Genomic DNA, 24,771 nt, shown 5'->3' with positions numbered 1-24,771 from the left:
CATGGAAACAGAAAATGAGTACTTAAAATAATGGTAATAGTCAGTTGAATTTGATCACAGATTCCAAATGATTTCCAATGTTTAAGGTATTAACCACAATAAAGTTTGATTTATTATTATATTTTCTCAACTTTTCTCCCATGAATGGAATAAAACTGTCACAAAGGAACAGCTAAGTAAAACAAAAATGATCTTTCATTGCTCTGCATATATATAAACGTGCACCCAGAAAAGCATGGGATATACTTTTCTTTAAAATCAAAAATATTTTTTCAATCAAATAATATTTGAAACAACACCTAAAAAAAAATCAAGTCAACTTCATGCCATTTTTTTTTTTCAAATAACCAAACAGATGTCCCAATGAAATTTGCCATTATTCTTTCCAGGGGGAGAGTATCCATGACTTTCCAATAACTTTAACAGAATTCACTCGAATTCTGTTTTCCTGGACAACATACTAGGAAAAAATGGGAAATTGGTTTCCTGAGCATTTCTTATGAGGAAAATACCATTAAATCAATCTTCATTGATACTACAACACCAGATGGAGCAGTCAAGTGCCATCTTATGCATGCTGTTCTATTCAGTTTGGTTTTTATTTTTTTAAAACTTGTGGGTGATTGCAAAGATTACAGGATTGTTAGATGGCCACATATACAAATCATCAATTAGTATGCCTAAATAGAAAAGTGTCTCTGCCTCATTGGTATACACTGCTTCAGTATAACTGGTCCCTGATTCTTCTGTGTGTATTTTCCTATACATTCTTAAAAACATGGGAGGCATACTGCTGAGCTCTTCCCTTTTCTGTAGGTTTTGCTCTCTGAACTGTTTGTAAGGACTACAAATTTGCCAGTTTTCCATGCAAGGACAACTACTACAGCTGCTCACAGAACAGGGGGGAAAAACATCGAAACAAAACAGCAAAACCAACCAACAGTGAAACAGAAGTTTTAAGACAATTTGTTGCTATTGGTTAGACATTCATAAGAAAGAAAGGAGGGTCAAAGTAAATGAATCATTCAGTAGAACCACTGTCAGTAAGATATGTGAGGTGCACTGGAGACATTGTACTATCGACCTACAGACCTTAGAAAATGAAGGTATCCTACTAATACATACCTGACATGGATGTAGGCTGGGAGCCTAGCAATTGAGTTCTGATTTTATCAACACTTAGAAATAAAAGAAATCTACCTCCTGTCAGGAAACCATGCAAATGGGAAGCCTGCTACACTGATCACTGTTCCAAGCCACTGATCTGACAGGGAAGGCTTCAGTGGCTCCGGAAGCAAAGCCTCAACTGGGAGCTCTAACAACTGGTTGAAAAAACACCTGCTTAGAGTGGCCTCCTGGATCACACCGCTGTTGGCTAGATCATTTCACTTCTAAGTACACTGTCAAATGGTTGGAAAAAAAGGCAAATCTGATCTTAAATGTCATTCCTGCCCCAAGAGTCCCCTGTAAGTACTCAGTATGTTAGTTCTGCTCTCAAAAAAGTAACATCCATTGAAAGATGATTAAGGTTACTGAAAATATAAGGGTTTTGAGAAGCGTCTGATAGGGACTGTCGCTCTGAGGATCAAAATATCCACAAAGAATCTCACTGTCTCAGGTCTCCCAGTCCACGTCTTCTCCTGGTTGAACCCCAACAGCATAAAATGATGATCCTTTGCTGATTGGATGAGTGCTCATTTGGCTTAACAATAAATGAACAGGGAGAAAAAAAGAAGTCATGTTTGTTTACATGTTCATATTTTGTGTAAACAAAGTTTTTAAATTCCCTGCATATTTATTTCATCCTTTTTCACAGACTCTTTTCACAATATCTGACTTAGGACAAGAAAAAGAATTTCCAACATAGGTTGAGAAATATTTACTTACACAGAAAAGCACAGGACAGTTTGAATGTGCAGGTCTACAACAGCTCTAAGATGCAAAAAGTTCCTTCCTTGCAGAAGGTTTTCATAGACTAATGGACACAAATTTATGGTGTAGTTTCTGTGCAGATAAGTGTTCCCAAGCCCTTGAAAACAAATGTGAAATACAATCTCCTCGTTACAGAATCCCTCCCCACTGCTGTAGTACTAAGTGGTCTCATCACATTTAATGTATTTCCACTTCTTCCTTGTGCTGTCAAGAATCTCACCCCTGTTTTACACCTGGGGAACTGGGGCACAGAAAGGCTAAGGATATATCTAAATGGCAAAACTAAGTCCATCAGGTAAAATCTCTTAACACAGATGTGTCTTCAGTACAGACCTAATCCATCTACAATCTGCTTTTAAGGATATAATTTCCTTTACAAAGAGGAGCTGTAAGTAGTAAGGAGGGTTATGTCCAAATACAAAGTTCCTCTCTAAGAGTGCTTTGCACTGACAGTTCTAATACACTGCATACCAGAGGACCCAGGGGACTTAACCAAAACCATGCACCCTGCTTTGTCACAGGCACCTCATTTAACTGAGGTCTAATAAATAATAGATTAAAGCCCTGGTCGTGATATCATCTCTTCTCTTGCTGTGATTCTTGTAAAATTGTACAAAAGGGACTTTCAAAAACAATTAAAAAAAACAGAAGGTTTCCTCATGAAAGCAGCTACAAAGATTTAAAAATTACAACAAAGAATCAAAGCACTGGAGCAGGGCTTTGCTCAGATGGTATCTGCTAATGGCCAAGGCATGCTCCACAGCGAGAGCCCGCAGGCACCTCCTGAGCAGCTGGAGATGTGAGCACCCTACACCCACACAGTCTGCAGGGTCCTGCACAGCTCCACAGGCTCCTCTGGTCTAAGTGACATGAGACCAGGGCTGTAGCAGGGGATACTCAAGGACAAGGACTGCAGGGCATAATGCCACAGCTCCCTGTCTGAGGGAACATCATTCAATGTTGGCTTAAAGTCACTGGATTAAGGCAATGCAACAGCAGCTTCACTGAAATAGCTTTGAATATTCTTAGGTGTTGAAGGTTCTTAGGTGTCCTTGAGTTCCAAGATTTTAACTAATTATTTTGATGCTTATCCATCAAAACAAGAAAGGTCTGATAGGAAATGATCATCACAAACATCAGCAGCTGCTGTGCATAGATGCTACTGATACGGAGACAGCTGGGTACACATTTCTGTGGTCATTTCCTTGATGAATAGAGAGTGCACTGTTGTACATAAAAATGGTATTGTCAGCCTCTCTCAAAACTCTATAGGTTCAGTCTTGATCTGAATGACTGAGACTTGTTTTTAAGAGACAGAAAGACTCCAAAATCTGTCAGTCCTTGTCCTGCTAGCATTCCACTCCTAGGAAGACAATAGCTTTCACCAGCAACTCTCAAACCCATAGGACGTGCATCTGATTCTGAAAAAGGCTACAATGGACATGTCACTTAAGTACACAGAGAACAGAGGTTTTAAAAAGAATACTCGTTCAGCCAGCTAGGTTCATAGTCCAGCAGGAGCATGAAAAACATGTCACAAGCCCTCTGGGAAAACAGAACTAAGTGCTCTGGGCTGGCAACCCAGGACAGTTGACAAATCAACATATGAGAGAAAGAGGAAACCTCTTCAAAGACTAACAGGGAAAGGGGCAAAACATGGGCATGTTGAAGCCTGCTCCTAAATGTCATTATTCAAGAGGAAGCTAATGACTCTTCCCCACTTCCACAGGATGTGTTCTTCCCCCATAAGCTATCATTTAAAGAATCAACTAGTACTAACTAAGCATGCTATTAGCTGTTGATATTTAATAATACAAGAACAGAAGCCATAGTCCTGGGCTTGCAGGCCTCTTGATTAAGGGCAGCACTGTAACTAACAGTGCCTTTGGCACTTTGACAGGTTCAGGAGGTTAGTGCAAATTTCTGACAGGATTTGCATATCAGTGCTTTCTTTACTGAATCACTCACTGACTAACTTCTCTGGACTGAAAAAAAAAAAAATCCAGTGGGTTCAGAAAAAAACCAGCAAAAGTATGAAATTTTCTCACAAACTATTGCTCCAGACCTTTAGATGTGGTAAAGAACAAGGTAAATCTTGGATAGTTCAATTTCTCCATTGTGTAAACAAATTGATTATTCAGTGTTTGATATACTGGTGACCCAATCAAAAAGTGCCCAAGGGTGACTAATACCCCAGTACTTCATGGCACAGATGAAACTGTCAATAGCAGAGAGTTGATGAAAAAAAATTTTGAGATACTTCTAAATTAAAGCAGTCTAGATCAGTAAATAAAAAAATCTCAGAGCAAGGACACAGCAATTTCTCACTGTAGAATCCACATTTATACCACGTACAATACCCTGAATACTTAAATCAGTCTTGGTCCTCAGAAAACAAAACAAATAAAATAAAATAAAATAAAAAAACCCAAACAAACTAAAAAACCACACACACAACCCTATTAAACACCTCCACAAAAGCAACAAATTTAAGAAGATTCTACCTGCATTAACCAACTAGAAAGCTTCAAAAGGTTGTAAAAATACAAGAGCAGATATACAAGGAAATGTATAAGCAAATGCAAAAACAAGACAAAAACCTAGGAAAATCATTTTCCAAGCTTCCTTCTAGTGAGATGAATTAGACCATGGAACAGTCCCCATTCCTTGGGCAGGCTGAAGTTGGACAGAACACTGGAAATGCATACTGCAGGGAAACTTGGAAGCCAGACATTTTCAAACATCCTTTCCATCTTTAGCGTTTCTTATTCTACAACTAACAGGTCTAAATTGCTATGCAGTTATATAGTTTCCAGGTTCTCACTAAAACAAGGATGAGATATTTGCCCTAGCTGCCTCTAACAGGCAGCTCTAACAGCAGCTCGAAGGAACAAGATAAAACAGGCAGACGTCAGAGCTCTCCCGCTGAGCGCTTTAGTCCGAGCGCTCAGTTTAGCAACATGAAGATGTTTATGCTGGCTGCAAGAGGACTTCAAATGGCTTGTCTACAGAAATTACTTTAGAGGAATATTATACATGACATCATCCAACTACATTAAGTCAGTTCAATTACTGGTAATCAACTTAGAATATATCTGTGTAGTTATTTTTAGAGGTTTTACTGAGGTTTATTAGGAGAACATAGTCTAGCACTCCCTTTATTAAGATGCCATAATGTTCAGCTATTTTGAAAAAGGACAATTTTATTTTTATGCCTTTTGTGTAACATTTGGGTTTCTGAACAGTTTTATCCTTTCTTACACTCCCCAGAGTTAGTTATTTCTGAGGACAAACGTCCATTGATTAACAATGAAAACACACTGGTTGCAGAGAATTTAATTAAGGGATAGACAACAGAGTGCCAGGTCTAACTATCCAGGAATTTGCTTCTCCCTTCTCAAGGAAGCTCAAGGAAAACACTCAAAAGCCTGACAGCATCCAAAGCAGTTAGGTTTCTTGTTTTCAGAGTTCAAAATAACACAGTGCAAGGGACAGTAGAGCTCCCAATAAATACACTGGGACAGACAGTTTTACATTTTGGATTCTGGATGCTACTGGGATACAGTAACTCGGTTACAGGAGGACTCTCTGCACCCCTGCCCATGCTGTGGTGTGGGCACAGAGCCCCTGCAGTGCACACTCAGCACTATTTGCTACCGTGTAAAAGATTTCAAGCATCACAATGGTTATGGCTGCCTCCTCTACCATACAACCACTATACAGGAAAACTTCAAATTCTTCTGGGAGCTGGGAGAGGGAGTAAGCATATTTTAAAACCATATTCTGCTTAGCGATTCCACATGGATCCCATCTTAACTCTCATGCCATAATAAATCAGAATCGAATCCATAAAAATAATATTAAGTTAACATGAGTGAAGTGAGGATATCTTTAAAGACAAGGCAAGTTAAAAAAAAAAAAAGTCACCCTCCCACTCTATTTCCACCCTATCTTTAGACTAGCTTTTATTACTTGACCAACATTTTTTAAGGGTCTGTTTTGTTTTCTATACACATGTAACTCCCATTACTGTCAGTGGAAATTATGTATGCACATCAGTAGCAAACCAGACTGCAGGATATTTAGCTCTCTAAGGTATCCATGTCCTTGTTACAGTCATGTTTCAGGAGAAAAGCCAACAAATATATTTGGAATTCTGCCTTTAAACAAACACCATATTACAACAGGCACAAGCACTGTCTGATTCTTCCAAATGGAGGCAATACCCAAGAGAGAATCCTACTTAAACCAACAAAAGAGTGGATTAACAGCATTTGTCTTTTCCCACCATTCCCACAATGCTGCAGTGTCTTACATGATGAAATTAATAAGAAATATCTCTGTAAGAGAAACAAATAAAACAAGTTTTTTCAATAACCTGTATACTGAAATACTTAAAATTATGGCAATGCTTGAGAACAGCAAGCAAGAAGACCGTAACATTCAGTTACTAGAACTAAGAGTACTTTTCCATTCACAGACCACAAACAGCTTTTACAGTATTGGATCTCTATCACCATAAATTGGAGGAGGAAATAATGGGTGAAGTGGAAGAAATCTGGCCAAGAACTGAAATGACAAGGAAACCATTTTTCCTAACTCCTCATCTGACATTTTGTCCTCTGTAGCCTGTCAAGCACTCCTTGACAAGCCAGTGTGCTGACCTCTCAGAAGCCAGAATCCCATGAGATCATGAAGGTTATTCTTTTCCACATAAAGAATCCTAATATACAAAACCTCTGACAATAACCTGTTCATTCAACTTGTTATTATTTTCCAAAATATGAACAAACCTCCCTTCAGATACCTAGTTTTCTTTCCAAGGCATTTATATTCACATATTCACTTCAGTGTTCCTCCTCTTCTAAGGCTGAGTGAAAAATGCACATTAGCAGTGGCATATTCATCACTGTATGCCTTAAAGTCAGAGGAAAGCACCTGATTTCCAGTAAGAGCATGTATTTTCATTCCATCACTAATCACCTCACTGCAATGTTTTCCCTAAACCACACTTAATGTTTTTATTAAGAAATTAAATCTAATCACGAATGCAGGGATATGAACTACAGAGTCTTTGGACAGAGACACTTGTCCTGCCAGGCTACACACCAGCAGACTGTAAAAGCAATTATGGTTTCTAAAACTCTGTGTTTCTTCAATGAACTTACTGCTCTCTCTGTGCCAAATGAAATTCTGACAGGGTCTCTAAACCAACACAAAAGGTGAAATGAAACTTAATGAGAGTTTTGCAGCTGAAATCCACAAAGCTTGATCCTATCCAAAGTTATTTCTCTTCTGTCACAGGAGGAAAACTCATAATAGACCTTAAGCTCCCTTTGAACACCTCTGTTTGAAAAAACAGACCCATATTAGCAGTGTATTAGCAGTCACAAATGCTAGTCTAGACATTACAGCTACAGCCCCCTCCTTTAATCCTCGCTGGCTCATATGTATCTGCATGCACTAGGCTGTGTTCATCCACATGGTTTTCTCTTGGTAATTTGGATATCTCAAGGACCCTGGCCTGAAAATTGCTCTATAAATATCCAGTGCATCAGTTTTACTTATAAAAGTGATTAATTGAATACTCTAAGCTGTTACTACCTTGAGTAGGAAATAAAATGTCACTCAGCAAGCCACAAATCATGAAAGCTGCCAATAAAAACGCCTGAACCGTACTGCAAGTCAGTGTCATGCAAGCGAATTATCTGGAAAAAAAGGTACATCCTTGCAACAAAATTATACCAACTACTTGTTTCATTAAACAGCTATAAACTTTTCAGACAATAGCTTTGTGTAAAATATCCTTCCCTGATTTATCACAGATAATAAGCTTGTGGATGCAAACGTTCGGGTACTTTTAAATGGTTTAATTTTTTTTTTTCTTAAGGGTGTGAGCCATAGGAATTGGTCCAAGTCCTCTGAAGGCAGCAGTGCTTGTCAATGTTTGGACAAAATTTAAACTCTTTTTGGTAGATGGCTATCTTATTTCCTACTCGTTCATTTATTTATTTTGCCCCCTTAATCATTTAGTACACTGACATCAAAGAACTGCTTGATTCTCAAGTATCATACTGACTTTGTAAGGAATAAATGAAATAAATTAAGTCATTTAGTAAAATTTACTTGTAATGGAAATACATCTATCATAACAAGATTAATTTTATCAAGCACACTGTTGATTAGCTTGTAAAGAAATACTGGAAAATAAAAGCAGCCTTGCTGGCACATTGTATTGTCTTCCATAAGGTGTTTGCTAAACAGTGTAGCTATATTGTGATAATGGCTTTCACTGTAAGTCTGTTTCTCTCATCAGTGTTGTTTTCTCTACTTTCAATAAATCTCTTTTGCATGTGGTAGCAAAGGAAGACAGAACACTTCAATAAGACAGCTCCTACTCTGCTTTACAATGACGGTGGAAGGATGGCATTGAATATTTCCTTTATTTTTCTTCAACAGGCCTTGTATAGAGACATATGTATAGCATGTTAAAATGTACATCAACAATTTAACACACTACCACACTTCTCCCATTTTCACAGTAGGAATGGTACACGACAATCATGAACGCAGTCTGTGATACATGGATCTAGCAGTTTTCTAATAAATCAAATGGCCTCATGAAGAAAGGTATCTTAAGTTGCATTGCTCTCAGGAAATTAAAAATGCTTTGTGGTACATGACACATTTCAAGAGTTGTGAAATAATCATAGTCTAACAAAACCAATCTACTTCATAATTTTTATAGTGGTTTTGAATGCCATACGTAAATGCTGCCTAAACAAATTACTTCTATACTCAAAGAGTGGCTGTAACAGAAGAATCTGGTCTTTTCCCCCCGTCTCCAAACAGAGCCTCTCAGAACAGAAAGATGTCTTTAAATTTGTCTCAGACTCACTGTTTCCTAAGGTTTTTGGAGTGTTTAAAAAGGGAGTTGCCCCTGTCTCAAACCAGTCCATGTTTCCCCACCAGCAAACAATCTGATCCTGAATTTTCATGGTTTTTGCTCAAGGTCTTACAAGATGCCTTGCTCCAGAAGAACATAGTAAATGAAGACATAATGCTCTTGATTTAGCAGGAATGTTTTCATGATCCCAACACCCTGCCCCCACACACACATCTGCAGTAAAAAATGTCATTTCTTTGAAACAGCTAATAACAGCAGCAACAATCTGACTGTCAAACACAACAACAGGATTTTGTGTACCAGAAGCAACCCAGCTGATGATCAGAGAAGTATGGATGGAACTGCCACTGAAGAGAGCTAGATACTATTTGTTTCTGAAAAAAGTAACTCTGAAATATCCTTCTATAGCTTGTTATTACATTAGATTTTTCTTGTTCCTTTGCTGCAGCTGTCTTTAACAAGAAAATTTTAAAAAAGCAAACACAGGTGTTTACTCAAGGATCAATTCACCTGCTGTTCCTGTGCTCCACCTGCCCCTGTCACCTCACTACCTGATCCAGCCATACAGCTGGGATGACTCATCTCTGCATGAGTACATTTTTAAATGATCTATTTTCAGGGGTTTGGTACTGCAAAAGGAGAAGGAAGGATAAAGACCTTTCTTTAATACCACATAATTTATCTACTTTGCATCTCTCTTTTACCTTTTTGAAGCAGTAAAAGCACAGCAGTTGAATCCTCCAGGATTCTGAATGCCAGGCTAATGTGCAATTCACCCCTTCGTAATGAAAGGCATTATAATTCAAGGGCATCTGCATCATCCTCCACCAGATAACAATTTACTGAAGCAGCGAAAAGGAAAGAGCTTTCCAAGTTTGTTGCAAAATTTCAGATCCGTGTTTGAATGCAGTTGATGGATTTCCAGAAGCAGAGTGGAGTGCTCTGCTTTGAATTAGCCATTATCTTTTACATCCCTCCATGTTTCCTGTCATCACAAAAGAAGATGAGTTACCCTTTAACTTACTGTAGAATAATCTCTGACTACCAGCAAAGGGGTAGTTAATACTATTGGCAAGGATGATTTAGGAGACAATTTCAAAGTTCAGCTAACTATAAAAACAGAAGTCATACTAAAACAGCCTCATTCATTCTGCATACCAAGTGTGAGGGAAGCAGGGCTGAATACTACAACTGCTGGGAGATGTGACAGTAAGATGTGAAACGGCCATTTCTCCCTCTCTCACTTGACAAACGTATCCAGCTTTGCTGACAAGAATAGATGTTCATCAACTGCTGCTAAAGTATAATATATTAAGCATGACATCAGTGCCCAGAGCAGATCTGACAGGCCTAAGTGTACAAAGGGGAAATCCTTACCTTACAGATCCAGTAGACTAATCCCTACTTTACAAATTTTATTTAAACAAACCAAGTAACCTGACAGCTGCAGACAGGCCAGATAAACCTTTAATATTCTGAAGAAGGCTTGATTCTAAGCTTATTCAAAAATACATTATTTTTGAACGTATTTTTAAGTCTCCTATAATGAAAATGTCCATTGTTTCAGAAAGTTACTTTACAGTCTTCTTCTGTGCCTTAAGAATAGCAGCAAACACCCTCAAGGTATTTGACAGTCAGAGGCTTTTGTTTGCTTTGACTTTTTCCTTCGACTGGTTTGTTATTTTTACACACATATATATATATGTATAACTGAGAAAAAAGAGAGAAAAAAAAAAGAGAACTAGCTGTGTATTCATAATCATTTAACAAAAATTTTGTTATGGAATATTGTCACCCACAAGAGGAGTTCCTGCATTTTGTATGTCTCTCAATCCTCATGCTCTTTTTAGGACAACATGCATGCTTATCACCAAGGCCTTAATTGCAAGCACTACTGAAATAGTTGTTTAATATACCTTCTCAGATCTTTACTGTGGCTGACAGTCCATCAGAGGCCTACAGTTCAACAACCAGTGATCAAAACCTAACCTATTTTCCCATGGATACTGAGCTGCTGGAGGCACAACACAGCGACACTGACGTGGAGACAAAGACCATCAGCATCTGTCAAACATGTACTGAACTAAACCATAGTTTGAGAAGCACTACTCCAGAGACAGTATAACCAAATAAACTTGCACATATTTATCTGTGTACTTGACAATAAATTGACTATTGATTTTATAATGAGAAACAGGGACTCCCGAAAATGCAAAGCACCTGTAATGCACCCGGTTCTCCACCAGCATTTGCAAAATAACAGGATCATTATTTAGCGAGATAAAAATCAGCAAAACAGTCCATGTGGCCTATTTAATTTCTAGTATACTTATTCTATGTGAACCTCCCACTTCATATATCACCATATAATATCTTGTTATTAAAAACCAGCAGTAGATACTTAAAATAGAGAGCCCCTGCAAAATTTGTGTGATATTCTAGATGATCTTTGACTAAGACTTCAGTGTTAATGTCTCATTGAAATAAATTGAAAAACCCTTCCCTTTTACAGCTTTTATTCCAAAGTAATTTACAAACTCTGGAAATTGTCACCAAATTTGTCTTTCATTACTTCATGCTGGGAAAAGTTACCATGGCAGAAGGAATGAAAACTAGTCTCAATGTGCCCTCCAGAAGCAAGTATAGCATCTTTAAAAGAAACAAGCCCACTATTCATAATAGTGGCAGTTTCATTCTTGTTTTAATTATTTTACGGTCCACAGGTTACCTGAAAACTAGGGGAAAAAAAATCAGTCTTCATTAGGTGATGTTAGAAAAGACTATGACACCTTTAAACACACTAGTGAACCATTATATGAAAATCTTGCCCATTCTGCTTTTGACAGTACTTCTGCATTGACAGTTTCCTGATTTTCCCAAGCTTCAGTCTGTTTTCCCTCATCCAGTATAACCGACATTAGGAACAGAAAAGAAACTAGCATTTTAACACCCACTTTTCTGGAATTTCTCCAGGCAAGTAAGACAGGCACAGAAGCTGGAGTGTAGGAACTGAATTAGTTTCATTGTGGGCTTTTTTTATTACTTTATTTTTAATTTATTCTTTCATTGACAACTTTTTTGTTAAGTTCATTCTTTCTAAGCAGGGTTATATTTTGGAACTCTGGTCAACCCTAGATACATGAGGGCTTTTAACAAAAAAAGGTACAGGCAGGCCTTTGCACAAAAAAACTCGGTGTTGTTACCAGGTTAGGCAATATACTCCCTGATACAGGAATACATCTACACCTATTATCTAGGGATATCTAAGAGCAGTCATAATTAAAGCTGCTAGAAAGGTGTCTGTCATGAAAAGGGAAAGATGAGGTGTTCTGGATGTGTTCTGCAGTTTCTCCAAATCACCTCTGTGACAATAATGCTCCTTCCTATCTTTCTAATGAATGTAAAAAGAGTTAAGGCTCAAGGTTTTCATTCTATTGCGAGACCAATTGGACTCACAAGCTATTCAAAAGTTAAATGTGGAAAAAAATCCAAACAAAACATTCCTCCCAGACCAAATCACATGTCTAAACAATCACAGATGCTGTGACAGTGCCTGCACTCTCTATCAGGACATTTGGAAAGGTAATCACATAGCCCAGTGCAATTTCATTTTCAATGGCAGTTCCGCACATTTGTAGGTTTCTGTCCAAATGCCAGAAGAGGTGACAAGGTAACAATTCTGCTTCAAATCAAGACTAACTAGGATTGAATTCAGTCCTTGGAAAGGAGGAATAATAGTCTCTCTTCATAGTGATTTCCTGCCTCTTTCTTGCATTCAGAATGGGATACAACCTATTGTTATGCCACGCTGGTACAGAGAGGGTAAACAAAAATCTTTTCAGAATGGGGAATAGGATAACAGTATAGAATTGCACCATATTCCCCCAGAGTTTTATTTTCTAAAACACCTTATCCTCAGTTCCTTCCATGAGACCAATGCTGCCAACCAAAAGTGGTTGAGTAGCTCATGCCCCAAGCCCCATTTTAAGTTAAGCACATTGAAACATGAACATTTAAATGGAAAATGCGAAACTACAGTGAATGCGTTACTGCAGTGGAAAATGCTAACTGTGAAACAATGGAAATAAACAAGCTGCAGGTCTTCAAAAGATCAAAATCTCACAAAGCATTTCATTGATAAAATGAGGAGATCTCAGCAGCAGAAGACAAGGACAGATAAATGGGCCTGGCAGTTGCAATTTAGGATTCAGAGTGGATAATACTGACAAGTAGAGTTATAATCTCAGTGCTGATTTTTTTCATGGTCTTTCTGCTATCATTAAATTCTCATTTAATAAGAACAGCCTACCAAAGCATAAATCCAGTTTAACTCTTAAGAAAATGGATCATCAAATCCTGTGTCTACTTCAGCAAACATCATCTCTCCAATGCATTTCCCTTTTTGTCTGAAGAAAACAGCACTCAATTCTTCTGAGTGACAAGGTTGGGCCATATGTACCTAGATTTTTCAAGGCCCTAACTGGAAATGCTCAGTGCCAGTGTGAGGTCCCCAGCTCATTGGTTGGGATTTGAGAATGCTGAGCATGGTATTAGAACTCGATTTTTGAGAAGACAAAGACCACCACATATCAAATACATCCCCGGGGATATTCTGAAAACCAGAAACTCCAAAAGCTCATCTTGATATCAAAGGCATCTAACTCTTGCCTATTCAGCTGTTGATGATTAACAACATAAGTATTTTGCTATCAACTCTCAAATTACATTAACTGCAGACACAAGTTATCACATTCTCTTAAGGAGCCCTGATTGATCGGATACCAGGCATTAACTTTAACAGACATACAAAAGCTGCATTTGTCCTATTTCTTATACCTCAAGCACAAAACTGTAAGATGAAGTCAAAAGTTTCCAAGAGAAGTCATCCAACCCATCCAAGGTAGGATCAATTATATATAACCAATACAATAAATCAATACATTGCTGTCCCACCCATTCTTAAGATCCTCTCAAGTAACAGAAATCCCACAGTGACTTCAGACGAGAGATTCCTGCAGCTGCTTGCTACCAAAATGCTTTCCTTATATCATTTGTTATGTCTCATGTGTCATTTCCACAACTACATTCATCTTTATAATATTTCTGCATAAACTGAAAAGTTTGAACTCTGTGAATAAATATTGCCAATTATTTCTATTTTTCTTCAAAACCAGCATTTCCAAAGTTCTTGTTATTTCCCTTTGCATTCCAAGAAGTATGAAGGCCAAAATGCACCATTCAAAACCAGATACTCCAGGCATCACCAGGAAATAAACTTCTGTGCCAGGTGGATTTTTAGTGTGACTCTGTGTAGTAATTCTTACGTTATCACCATCACCAAGGATTACCAGTGGAAAGAAAAAAAAATCATTTGCCATAAGGATTCTTTAGCAATAGAACATTTTATAAATTAAGTCCTTGTTACCAGTCTCCTCATTATTCTGACACATGTAACTACTATATTCAAGCTAAACTGAGTTTGTGCTTACCAATCTAAATACTTAAATAACCTACATTTCCTGTATTGTCTCCCAGAAGTTGTGTTGTGGACAAACATATTCTAAAAAGCCAAAGTAGAGACTAATAGAGATTCTTCTAATTTGCTTTCTAACTGTCAGTTACGTAGGATGGCTAACCCAAAAGGGCCTGTGCAAAGACAGAGGACAGAAAGTTTTCCGAAAAGGGAAAAATTGACGCCTAACTGCATGATCCCAGGAGACAAGGCTTAATAAATTATTGGAAAAGTTATAAAAACACAAACAAAAATAGTCTTTTGCAGCCAGATTTAAAAAAAAAAAAAAAGGGCAAGGGGGGTAGGGGAGCACAAAAAAAAAGACAAGAAGTAAAACCTTGGGCTTGCCATTGTTACTTATTTTCTTAAGCTTTTTACTGCCCTTAAATTTTTGGTCCAATTTTCATTTCAAATTTTATTAGACTGAAATCTAAGAAAATAAACAGTTAAATAAAGACCCTTTTCCCAACAACAGGCTCACCTGAATTCCTCAATAGTATAAAGAAAAATAATTTTATAAATGTTTCTGGTTTTTACAGAGCTTTTATAAGTGATCTATCGCAGTCTCTTAAGATGTCCTGCTTGTTGCTGGATCTACAGAAGCTAAGTTTCAAATGTTTGGGTTTTTTCTCTCTCCTTTTTTAAGTACAAAAAAAATCTGGAAAATGTATGCTATAAACTCTCTCACTAGCCAAAAAGTCCTTAGCAAAGCAACTTAGGACAACTTTTCTGATCTTCCCAAAGGCAAAAGTTTACCAAAGCAATAAAACTGTTTAAAATGCTTTCTCATTCAGAGCATGTCAGCAATGCTGAATTGAAATGTGCAATAAAATTTATATTACAGCCATATTGTTTCCTCTTCATTACTTCAAAACCTGTATGTTCAACCCCAAAATTTAAACATTCCCATTGCCTTTTTTTTTCTTTTCGTAATTGCAACTGGGATGAGCCATCGTACAGAAATCATCTCCCTCCTTTTTATTTCATTGACATCCACAGGCTCAGCTAGAGAAAGCTCTATCCAGAATTGCTCAAAAGCAGTAAAAGATAATCACAGTTCTTTTATATTTGCTTCTCTTTTCAAAGGCACTTTGACTATCAAAATAAACAGGGTACCTACTATGTAACTCACGGTTCAAAAGCAGCATGAGTGAGCCAAGGTAGCACCAGAAACCATTGCCAAATATCTAGAGTTCACAGAAACCACAGTCATATAGAAAGCTTTAAGGACATCCTACTTGGTCTAACTTAGGGAAGTTAGACTATTAAAAAAGCTACCCATTAAAACTATCCAGTTAAACGAATCATTCTCTCTCTATATATATACACACAACTTTGTTCATGCTGTCAGTGAAAAGTACCTCAAATGTGTACCTTAGTCACATAGAGGAAGCAGTCAGGAACATTGTACCTAAACCTCGGGTGACAAGGGAGGACAAAGCTATCCAAATCAACTCTAATAAACCAGCCTTGATATTGTAAACTAAGGCAATACAGAGTTCTATGCAAGCTAACCTCACCTACATGCCTGAGTAGTAGCACATGCAGCTCCCAAACTAGGTGAGTCTTTGTATTTTGCACACAGCAAAAGAAGTTTGAGATGTTATTCTGACTTGTCAAGTGTTAGTCACACAACAGGGAAACCTGCACCTCGGAGCCATGCCAATTGTTAGACTGGGCACACACCAGGAAAGGGGAACTTGACATCAAATGGTAGCAAAGAGACATTGGGCACTTGAATGTGCTGCCAGAGTTTTAACTTTGGGAAGTGCTGTGCAATTCTTTACAGGGCTTTGATGCAGCAGTCTCAGTCTAAAGCATTTTGCTGATACAGGATAAACCTAAACATATGCCTAAGCACTTCAGAGATGGGAGAAAGCTCTGTTAAAACGCTTTACAAAATTACGTTTTCATACTGGAGGTGCCAAAGCAGCACTTTTCTGTTATTAATAATCAGCATCGGATACTTTCTCCAAAGGTTCTTTCAGAACATCCCAATCATCACAGTGCAACTTCACATAACATTCAGTGCCCTCTACTGAAATCCACTCCCATTCCCTTACTCCCCATTTGAATTTTTGGTATTTTTTTTTCCTGGAAAATAAACTTCTTTTCCTAGTAAAATCAAAACTTTAAGCCTTTTCCTGATGAGAGTTTTTTGCATCTCTTTCTTCCCCCTCCCTATTACTTAGATTTCATGAACAGCACTCTTTTGGCTTACAGTCTTGGACAAAACAATTTGGCAATATGTGTTCATATAATTTCCCAGTGCCTGCTTTTATTCTGTGTAAAAGAAAGTCTGATTGCTGCCCTAGAGCACATACACATTTCAAACCCTCTGCTACTCTGAGATGACTGACCATCATAAATGTATGTATTAATCATTCTATACTGGGTATTCCCATCCAAATATAAATTATTTATTTATTTATTTTAAATCAGCTTTTTAAAGCCATAGACTGTTATGGGCTAAATTTCAGAAAACCATAGCTTTTCTTTATATTCCATTTTATTTGTACTAATCTAAATTATTACCCTCCTTCTTGACCAAGCAGGAATACTGGCTGTCAGTACCTTTCCCTCAAATGCACAGCAGCAACACAAAGAGCTACTTTCAACATGAGAGGTAATTTTTGAGCAACACAGTGGCATGGGGTGGAGACGATAACCTAGTGAATCCAATCCATTCTCACCAACATTTTGTGAACCACTGATATTTCTTACATTCTTATTTCTCTTTGCACAGAAATACTCTTTAAAGTCCACATTAGATATTGCAATATGGAAGGCAAACTTATCAACAAATGCCAAAAACCTCCAGAAGCCAACCAGTGCAGAACTATCACCTCTTAAGAGAGTCACGGGGAGCTGCTCTGCACCATCTGTGTTAGGGGCCAGTCTGAAGGTATCAGCTCTTGATGTAAGAATGGTAAAGAACTATCCACAATTATGCATCTACATTTTGCAATACCAACTTTGTGTCCTTAAGCCACTGGGAGGATTTAAGTCACATCTCCAAGCCACTTTTGGACTGGCACTGATAGGACTACTGGATGCTTGCTCTAATTCAGTGGCAAAATTAGTCTTTAAGGGGCTTCAGAGATATGTAAAATTCTTGTCTACCGATGCCAATACGAGTTTTGCCGTTTCACATGTGAAAAGAACAGATAATGGAATTGCCCATATCAGAAAACCTGGTGTCTCTGAATTAGGAGAAAAACCTAGATTTAATTTTATTATCTGAGATTGAAATTTGTCTCACTTACAAGAAAGCCATAATGGACACTAAAGAAAAAAAAACAACCACCCATTACAGCAACACAAGCAACTTTGTTATATCAGTTAAATATATTGTTTAATTAGTTTTCTAAAGGCATACACTGAAAAGCCATTAGACAGCCATTAGGAGTCATATATCCATTTTCTTTTTACAATCACCTGATTTACAATCAGCCAAATTTCTAAAGTAATTCAGTCAAACAAGATTTTTGGCAGTGTTATCGCAGCAAATTTTCCAATTCCCTTTTTTTTTGACTGCAATCACACCAATTTTCCCTTAAGCTCTAAAGTGCTGATGGTCATCTTCGCTTCAGCAGGTTTACATGGCATCTCATAGGTAAAAATGTGCCTGGTATGTTTATGGTCTCATTTCAAGATCTAGAAATCTGAAACTATTCATCTACTTCTATGAAGTAATCTTTAACAAAACCAGTTTTGTGTTTTCCTCATGTGGGGAAAAAAGGGATCACTTCAGATACCTTTTAAAAAAGGTCAACTCCCAAAGGAGCAAAATACCTCTGGCTATTCACACTTCAGCTGACTTATTGTTTTATTAACAAAAACTTTCTCAATAACCTTATTAACTAGCAACGTATCAACAGGAAAATTCATCAAAAGGCTCAAAATGACTTTGCCAAAACATTGTGGAATAGACCAATATATCTCACTGATGAAAGACAGGATCACAATGTAAAAATAAAGCCTCAGAATAGATTTTATTCTACAGCTTCTCTGATGCTCTTTTTCATTGATGCATCATTGCTCTAGACATTCTGTAAAGTTTCCCAGTGTGTTTTCCCCACTTTGCATCAGCTCCAATACGCCCCAGTTTGGAATTATGTGTTAGTCAATCAACAATGCACATGATCTTCAAAGGAGAAAGTTTTTGATGGCGGTACTTTAGAGAAAACTGAGAGAGAGTGTGAGACAATTAGCAAATCTGTAACACAGCTGTTAACTGAACTTGAATTCTGATCTAACCAAACTAATATGCAAACCTCAAATCTACCCTTCTCCCACAGAAATTGCTCTATTTATCCTTGCAATGCTTCAGTCGCTTGCTTTCCAAAATGTAATACAGTTTTTAAAAAAAAATCATCTGGAGAACAAACAATTCTGAAGTTTCTTTAGAATATTTTGGTGAATTTTTAAGCTTTGCTTCTGCCAAACCAAACCAAAGTGGAAAGTAAGAGCTAAGAACAGACTGTAGCATGAGTATGCCTCAATCCTGAAAGAGGATGATCTTAACATCCACCTCTCTCACGTAGGGAACCACCACCTGTGTTCAGGTAAGCTTTGCAATGTTACTAATACAAACACACACGATTTGTTGATTTTGTTACAGGCAATTTGTAACATTTCAAAACCAGGAGACAATTGCCAGTCCATCACCAGCTGGCACAACTTAAGAGTTCTGCCAGAAAGCTGAAGGATGCCAATGTCTGAATAAAGCAAACCCTCTCCTCACCGCAGACAGGCTCTAAATGACCTTTACATATCAAGGCTCTCCAAAAAACACTAGGCTGCTGTAGTACGGATTTTTTCCAACCCATGGCATATTTGTGTTTGCTACTTTGCATTATGGGCAAGAGAGCATTGTGGACAGGACCAGCAGTGCCAAGCATGGAAGTACAGCAACAAGACAATAAATCCTTTCCTTCCTTTCAGGTGCCAAACTGAGGGGAAAGGGACAAAATGAAAATTAACAAAATACACGTGCTCTCACCAGTCATATCTGTCACTTCAGTAAAAGAAAAAAAAATGTAAGACTATAATATGACATACAGATGGAAAACTGAAGGTGGACACACTACTGAATATGCATTTTGCATTCAGAACCCACACTGCCATACAAACTGACTGCTTATGTTAGTGCTACGAGAAATCTTGTCTGCTAATCAAAGCCTAACAAATGAGTTTTAAGCATTAAAATAGTGGAGGTTTGTAATCTTCATATTCATTTCCTTTATGATAGTAACAAAACTCTTGAATGAAGCCAAAGACCAAGACTGCAACAAACTGATTGGCAGAATTAATCACACCAATACCACATATTGCCCTGACTCATACCCTCAGAAGGGAGCACATAACAATGACAAGGGAACTAAATATAACACAAATATGGATCCTATTAGCATGAGTTAGAAAAAAAACAACAAAGTAAATTACTTTCTGTGAAATGCAAAATGCTGCAGGTTGTGAACTTCAGTGCAAAATTTAATTTGTGAAGGAGCTGGAAGGTGAGGGACCTGGGAATGGGAATAGAATGAGGAGAGACACTAAGCTTAGAGGGCCACAAAGGGTCCAAGCACTTTCCCTGGTAGTTCACAGGAGCACTGGGATGAACCCTGCAGTCAGTCCTGTGCAAGTGAAGCAGCAGTTTCATGGTCCAATGCAGGCAGCAGCAGGGTGGCCAGAGGGCAAGTGCCACCAGTAGGCTGTGAGGTGCCTGGGGAAGAGTCAGCAGGTAAGATATTGAACATCTGGGCAAAGAAAAGTAACGATGTAGGAAGGAACCAAAGCACTGAAATTTATACTTTGTTTTCTATCAAAAAGAGCGGTGAGGTCTGAAATTTTCACATAAGCATTCAATCCTCCCCAAATAAGACATATCTAGTGAAGAGCCTCTCATGTTTCTTCACAGATTCCCTTTGACCTTACCCCACAGTCAGGGTTATAATAAAACAGAAGTAAAATCCTGATCATATATTTTCTGACCAGAGCACTGATCAAAAATTAGGCACACAAATTTGTGTCTGTCTTAGCCCAGTCCCTGGCTCAAGACGATGGTCTGTGCTTCACCATTCGATCTGATCAGCATTGCTTTGATCTGAAGGTGTGAGTGCACAGGAGATTTCTTTTTTTTTTTTTTTTTGGAAGAATCACATAGGTGTTCTTTTCCTAGAGAAAGCATCCATTTACTATCATGAAAAACAAATATTACACAAAATATCTAAACTTTGGGGAGAAGAATGTTAATATTTGCACAGTTGGTCTGTCCTTGATCTGGACACATGAGTTAAGCCAGGACTTGCTGTAAATTGTAACCGGTCAAAATAAAACATTAATGGTAACCCTGGCAGCATGGAAACATACTGTAAGAATCGATTCCAAACAGATCCAAATTCATTCTAAATGCATATTAGAACCGATACATTCATCAGTAGTTTCATATCACAGTCAATAAAACAGAGAAAAAGCTGAAAAATCTGTATTAAAGAGCACACTTGTTGAAGTAGGATCCCTAATGTTTTCAGCAGGTTTCCCATCCAATTTTACGAAATAGGCAAAGTATAATGCTTACAAACTTTATTCACTGAAAACAAATTATCTCTTCAAAAGTATTCCTTTTAATAACGAAAATTGCTTTCCAGATGAGAAAATCCTACCAAGCCTTTTCCACAGGCGCTCTTTTTTACATTTAACTGAACAAGGTCCTCCTCTGATATCAATGAGATTTCAGAAATGAACCAAAACTCCAGCACCAAAAAGCCATGCAGCACGATGTGCAAGTAAACACCCTGAAGCCCTACAACTGGTAGGATGTGAAACTTCTGAAAAATACATGTGCACATTCCATAACAAAATCCTGCATTTCTTTTAATTGATATTGATGAAAGAGACAGAAGTCTTCATTTGAGAGGAAACATTCCTTCTGTTTTCGCTATTTCTAGGCTGCTGCATGTTAATATCAGTGCCTGCAGGAGACTTTTGGTGCAAAAGCAGCAAGGCTACACTTTTCTGCTTCAGAACAAATGGTCCAGTGTGTTTTTTGAAGCCCAGCAATACAAAATAACCAAATCTAATCCTTCCAACTAACAGTACACTCACTAGATTGTGTACCCCAGCTTACTTAGTAAAATGCCTTTGCATTTGTTGTGAGCACTTTTTAAGAACTATGGCACTTTTAAGCTTTCCAAACCCCCACATTTAGATAAACCAAAGATCTACCAACAACAGGTGAGTGCAAGGGTATCACTGCATGTTAACTTTGAGTGGGAATCCTCTATGATGAGGTCTTGCCCAGGTGAGAGAGATTCCTTCGCAACAGCTGGCAAGAGCACGACACAGTTACCATTGAAGAACCTCTGCCTTTCCCCAAGGATGGAGCCCACTGGAGTTTCACTGCATTCCTCCTCCTATGAGGGGATTGCATCATCACTCCTAAGACAGCTCTGCTTCTAAACTGAAACTCCATGAATGCAGGGATTTTGCTGGTACCTTCAAGACAATGTCTCATCTTACCCCTGTTGTCAACTCAGCTTTTATTCCATAAAACAGGAATTAGTGTCACACACCTAAACAGTGTGAAACAGTGCTTCTCCATCAACAGACACCCATACAACATTGCTAATATGTTAGACTTCTGGAAATAACTGTGAATACAATTACACTAAAGTGTGAGCATAAATGTACACAACTTTTCTTCCCCATAGTTTTAGTAAAAATTAAGTCAAAGCTGAGAGCATAAACAAAATATTTGCAATTATAAGTATAAGCAAGCGGTATATAAAAAAAGTCTATTTGGCAGCCTACCCTGCTCAAATAAATTAACTCCTATAATATTCCTCCAAACTATGGACAGATCCAAGAGTTAACAATTTATGGTCACGTTTAATAATAAAAAGTCTTTGAGACTATTTTCAACTGCTGAGGTCTGATACTTAGAAAGGTTTAGATATCTATCTTGAGTGGGGAGAACACATAGAGAACAGAACAATTTTTCCCCTTGAAAGTTTCAGAGTGTAGTTCATATAAAGCCATACAGCTAAAAGTAAAATCTAATCATAGTGCAACTGAAAGGGAAATGATGAAATAAACCCAAACCCCAAAACTTACGAGAAAGCAGCTTCGGAGTTCCAAACATCAGTTAATTAAGTATGTACAGTAATCTGTGCTATCACAGCATGAACTGGAGTAAGCTCATCTGTCCAACTTAAACAGAAAACACTGAAAATCATCTTCAAGCAAATGCATGTGAATCATTTTGGCTAATGAAAACATACCCCTCCAGCTGAAGAACTTGCGTAAATTACATTTCCCCTAATTCTGCCAAAAACATTAAAGGAAATGGATTTGCCGAAGATAAAAGCAAAGTAGGCATGATAGATCATCCATTAGCAATACAAGTACGGCTAATTCTTCTTGACAGTGAAATGTCTTGGGATACAACCCATTTTATTTTTTTACTAAGTGTTTAGATGCAGTATATCCTACACATTTTATCACCAGATATCCTATATTTCAGTACCAATGAGTTTTTATGAAGATCAGGCCTTAACAACAATGTACTAGGAAGAGAAGGAATACGGGCAACTTGAAGTATTTTAGCGTGCTAAAGGAAAAAATGAAATTAAAAAATGAAACAAAATAATGAAATAAAATAGCAGCTTTATAATCTTTGAAAGTTACAGAAAGAAGTTTAAAATGGTGTGAACTAATATAATTATTTTGAAAATAACAAGAAGGAACAAGTCACACACTTATGGGATATCACAAAGACAGAATTAATAGTGCACTCTACCCACTGTTAAATCAACTAGTGAACTACGGGACTGGTTTGGGCTTTGCTTTTTTTTCACAAAAGCACTTCTGGTGTGCAAGGTTACACTACATTCTCTACCATACAACAACTTTGATTTATTCATGTAAATGTCAGAAATCCATCAGCAAACAAAGCCATATGGAAGAAAAAGAGATATAATGGATTTGCTGTTTGCTTTAGAAGCTTAGCATCTGTGGATAGCATCATCTAAGTTACAACTCAGTAACTTTTCATATTCTGGTCATTTTCATTTACCAATCCAAAACGCGTTTTATCTGATGATACCAAAAGCTCTGAGAGGAGGAAAGCAGAAAAGGAGTAACGTTTTAAAAACTTAGAACAGGAATATACTTTAATATTCTTCCCTTTCACATCATAAATTTAAAGAACGAGAAAACTCACATCTGTTCTAACTTAGCGCTTAAGAAAAGAAGAAAATGTATTAGGGTTATTTATATCTTGTCTGTATCTTGAGAAAGATCTTCAGAGCCGGACCCAGGCGCTGGTGACACCCATCACCCAAGCTCCGCGAAGTTCCCGCGGGGCCGGGCTCGGCGGTACTTACCCCCGCAGAGGAGGAGGGCGCCCGCCGTGCGCCCCGCCGAGAGCATCTTCACCCGCGCCGGGGCTGCTGCGGCCCCGCCTCGGCGCTCGGGCAGCACCGGCCGGGCTGCGGACGGACCCGCGGGTTCTTAGTCGGGCTGGCCCATGGCCCAGGGCGGCGGCAGCGAGCCGCGATGGGAGCACCGAGCCGGGAAGGGACGGGACGGGACGGCCCGCGCCGAGATGCCTCTCCGCCGGTCTTTCCCTCGGTCCTCCTGGGTCCGGTGCCGCCCCGCCGCCACCGGCCGGGAAAAAGCGTCTCGTCCCCTCAGTGGTGCCGGCGCCTCTCAGGCTCTGCGGGGAGAAGCGAAGTCACCAACGAAGCCCCGCTGGCCGCGCCGCGCCCGCCGCCGAGCCCCCCGTGCTGACCGGGCAGCGGCACCGCCCGGCCCCGGCCAGCCCCCGGCCCTCCCCCCCGGGCCGCCCCGCACTTGCTGCCCCGCCCGGCGGGCGGCCCCCGCCCCGCCCCGCCCCGCCCGCGGAGCCCCCGCGGAGCCGGCTCCGCCCCGAGCATCCCCGCGGGCAAGGTGCGGGGGCCGGGCGGCAGCGGCACCGCCGGGTCCCGGTGCGCGTCCCGGTGCCCCGGCCCGTGTCCTCCGGCCCCGCGCGGAGGGAGCGGGGCGCGGGCGGGAGGAGCAGGAGGCGGCGGCTGGAGGGGGAGGAAGGCGGGAGAGCCGCGCAAACACACCAGGTGCGAGACAAAGCGGGGACAGGCGCTGCGGCACCAGGATGTGCCCGAGTGGCCGCCTCCCCCCTCAGCCCCAAACACATTAAACGTGTTGAATAATTAATCCTTGGGAGAGGAGACAATTTTTGCTTGATGGTGGGAGGATGCTGTAAAAGATGTGCGCTACCTGGCAAGCAACCAAAGTAACCCGGAACGCACGCGTCTCGCTGAGCGGCGAAACGGCACTTTCAAACCGCAGGCGGGAGGGGAAAAGGAAAAAAAAAAATCTAACCAAGCCAAAGCAGAAATGCGCTTTAACAGGTCGG

General features: G+C 39.2%; 1 protein-coding gene across 3 annotated transcripts in view; it reads right to left on the bottom strand.

Annotated features, from left to right (window-relative positions):
- The window catches only part of RET (ret proto-oncogene), a 79,873-nt gene extending 55,305 nt beyond the window's left edge, over positions 1–24,568 (bottom strand). For 2 of the 3 annotated variants that reach the window (XM_032695285.1, XM_032695287.1), the window contains exon 1: positions 23,741–24,094. In XM_032695285.1, coding sequence (XP_032551176.1) covers positions 23,741–23,786 — 46 coding nt within the window. In that variant the 5' untranslated portion in view covers positions 23,787–24,094. Of the gene's footprint in view, positions 1–23,740; positions 24,095–24,466 lie in introns of those variants that run through there. The other variant, XM_032695286.1, reaches the window with a different exon arrangement.
- Positions 24,569–24,771: the final 203 nt, after the last annotated feature.

This window comes from Chiroxiphia lanceolata, chromosome 8 (genome assembly GCF_009829145.1).
Source record: "Chiroxiphia lanceolata isolate bChiLan1 chromosome 8, bChiLan1.pri, whole genome shotgun sequence".
Classification (NCBI taxonomy): Eukaryota; Metazoa; Chordata; class Aves; order Passeriformes; family Pipridae; genus Chiroxiphia; species Chiroxiphia lanceolata.
The sequence above is the reverse complement of the archived record's forward strand: the minus strand, read 5'-3'. Positions and strand labels throughout refer to the sequence as shown.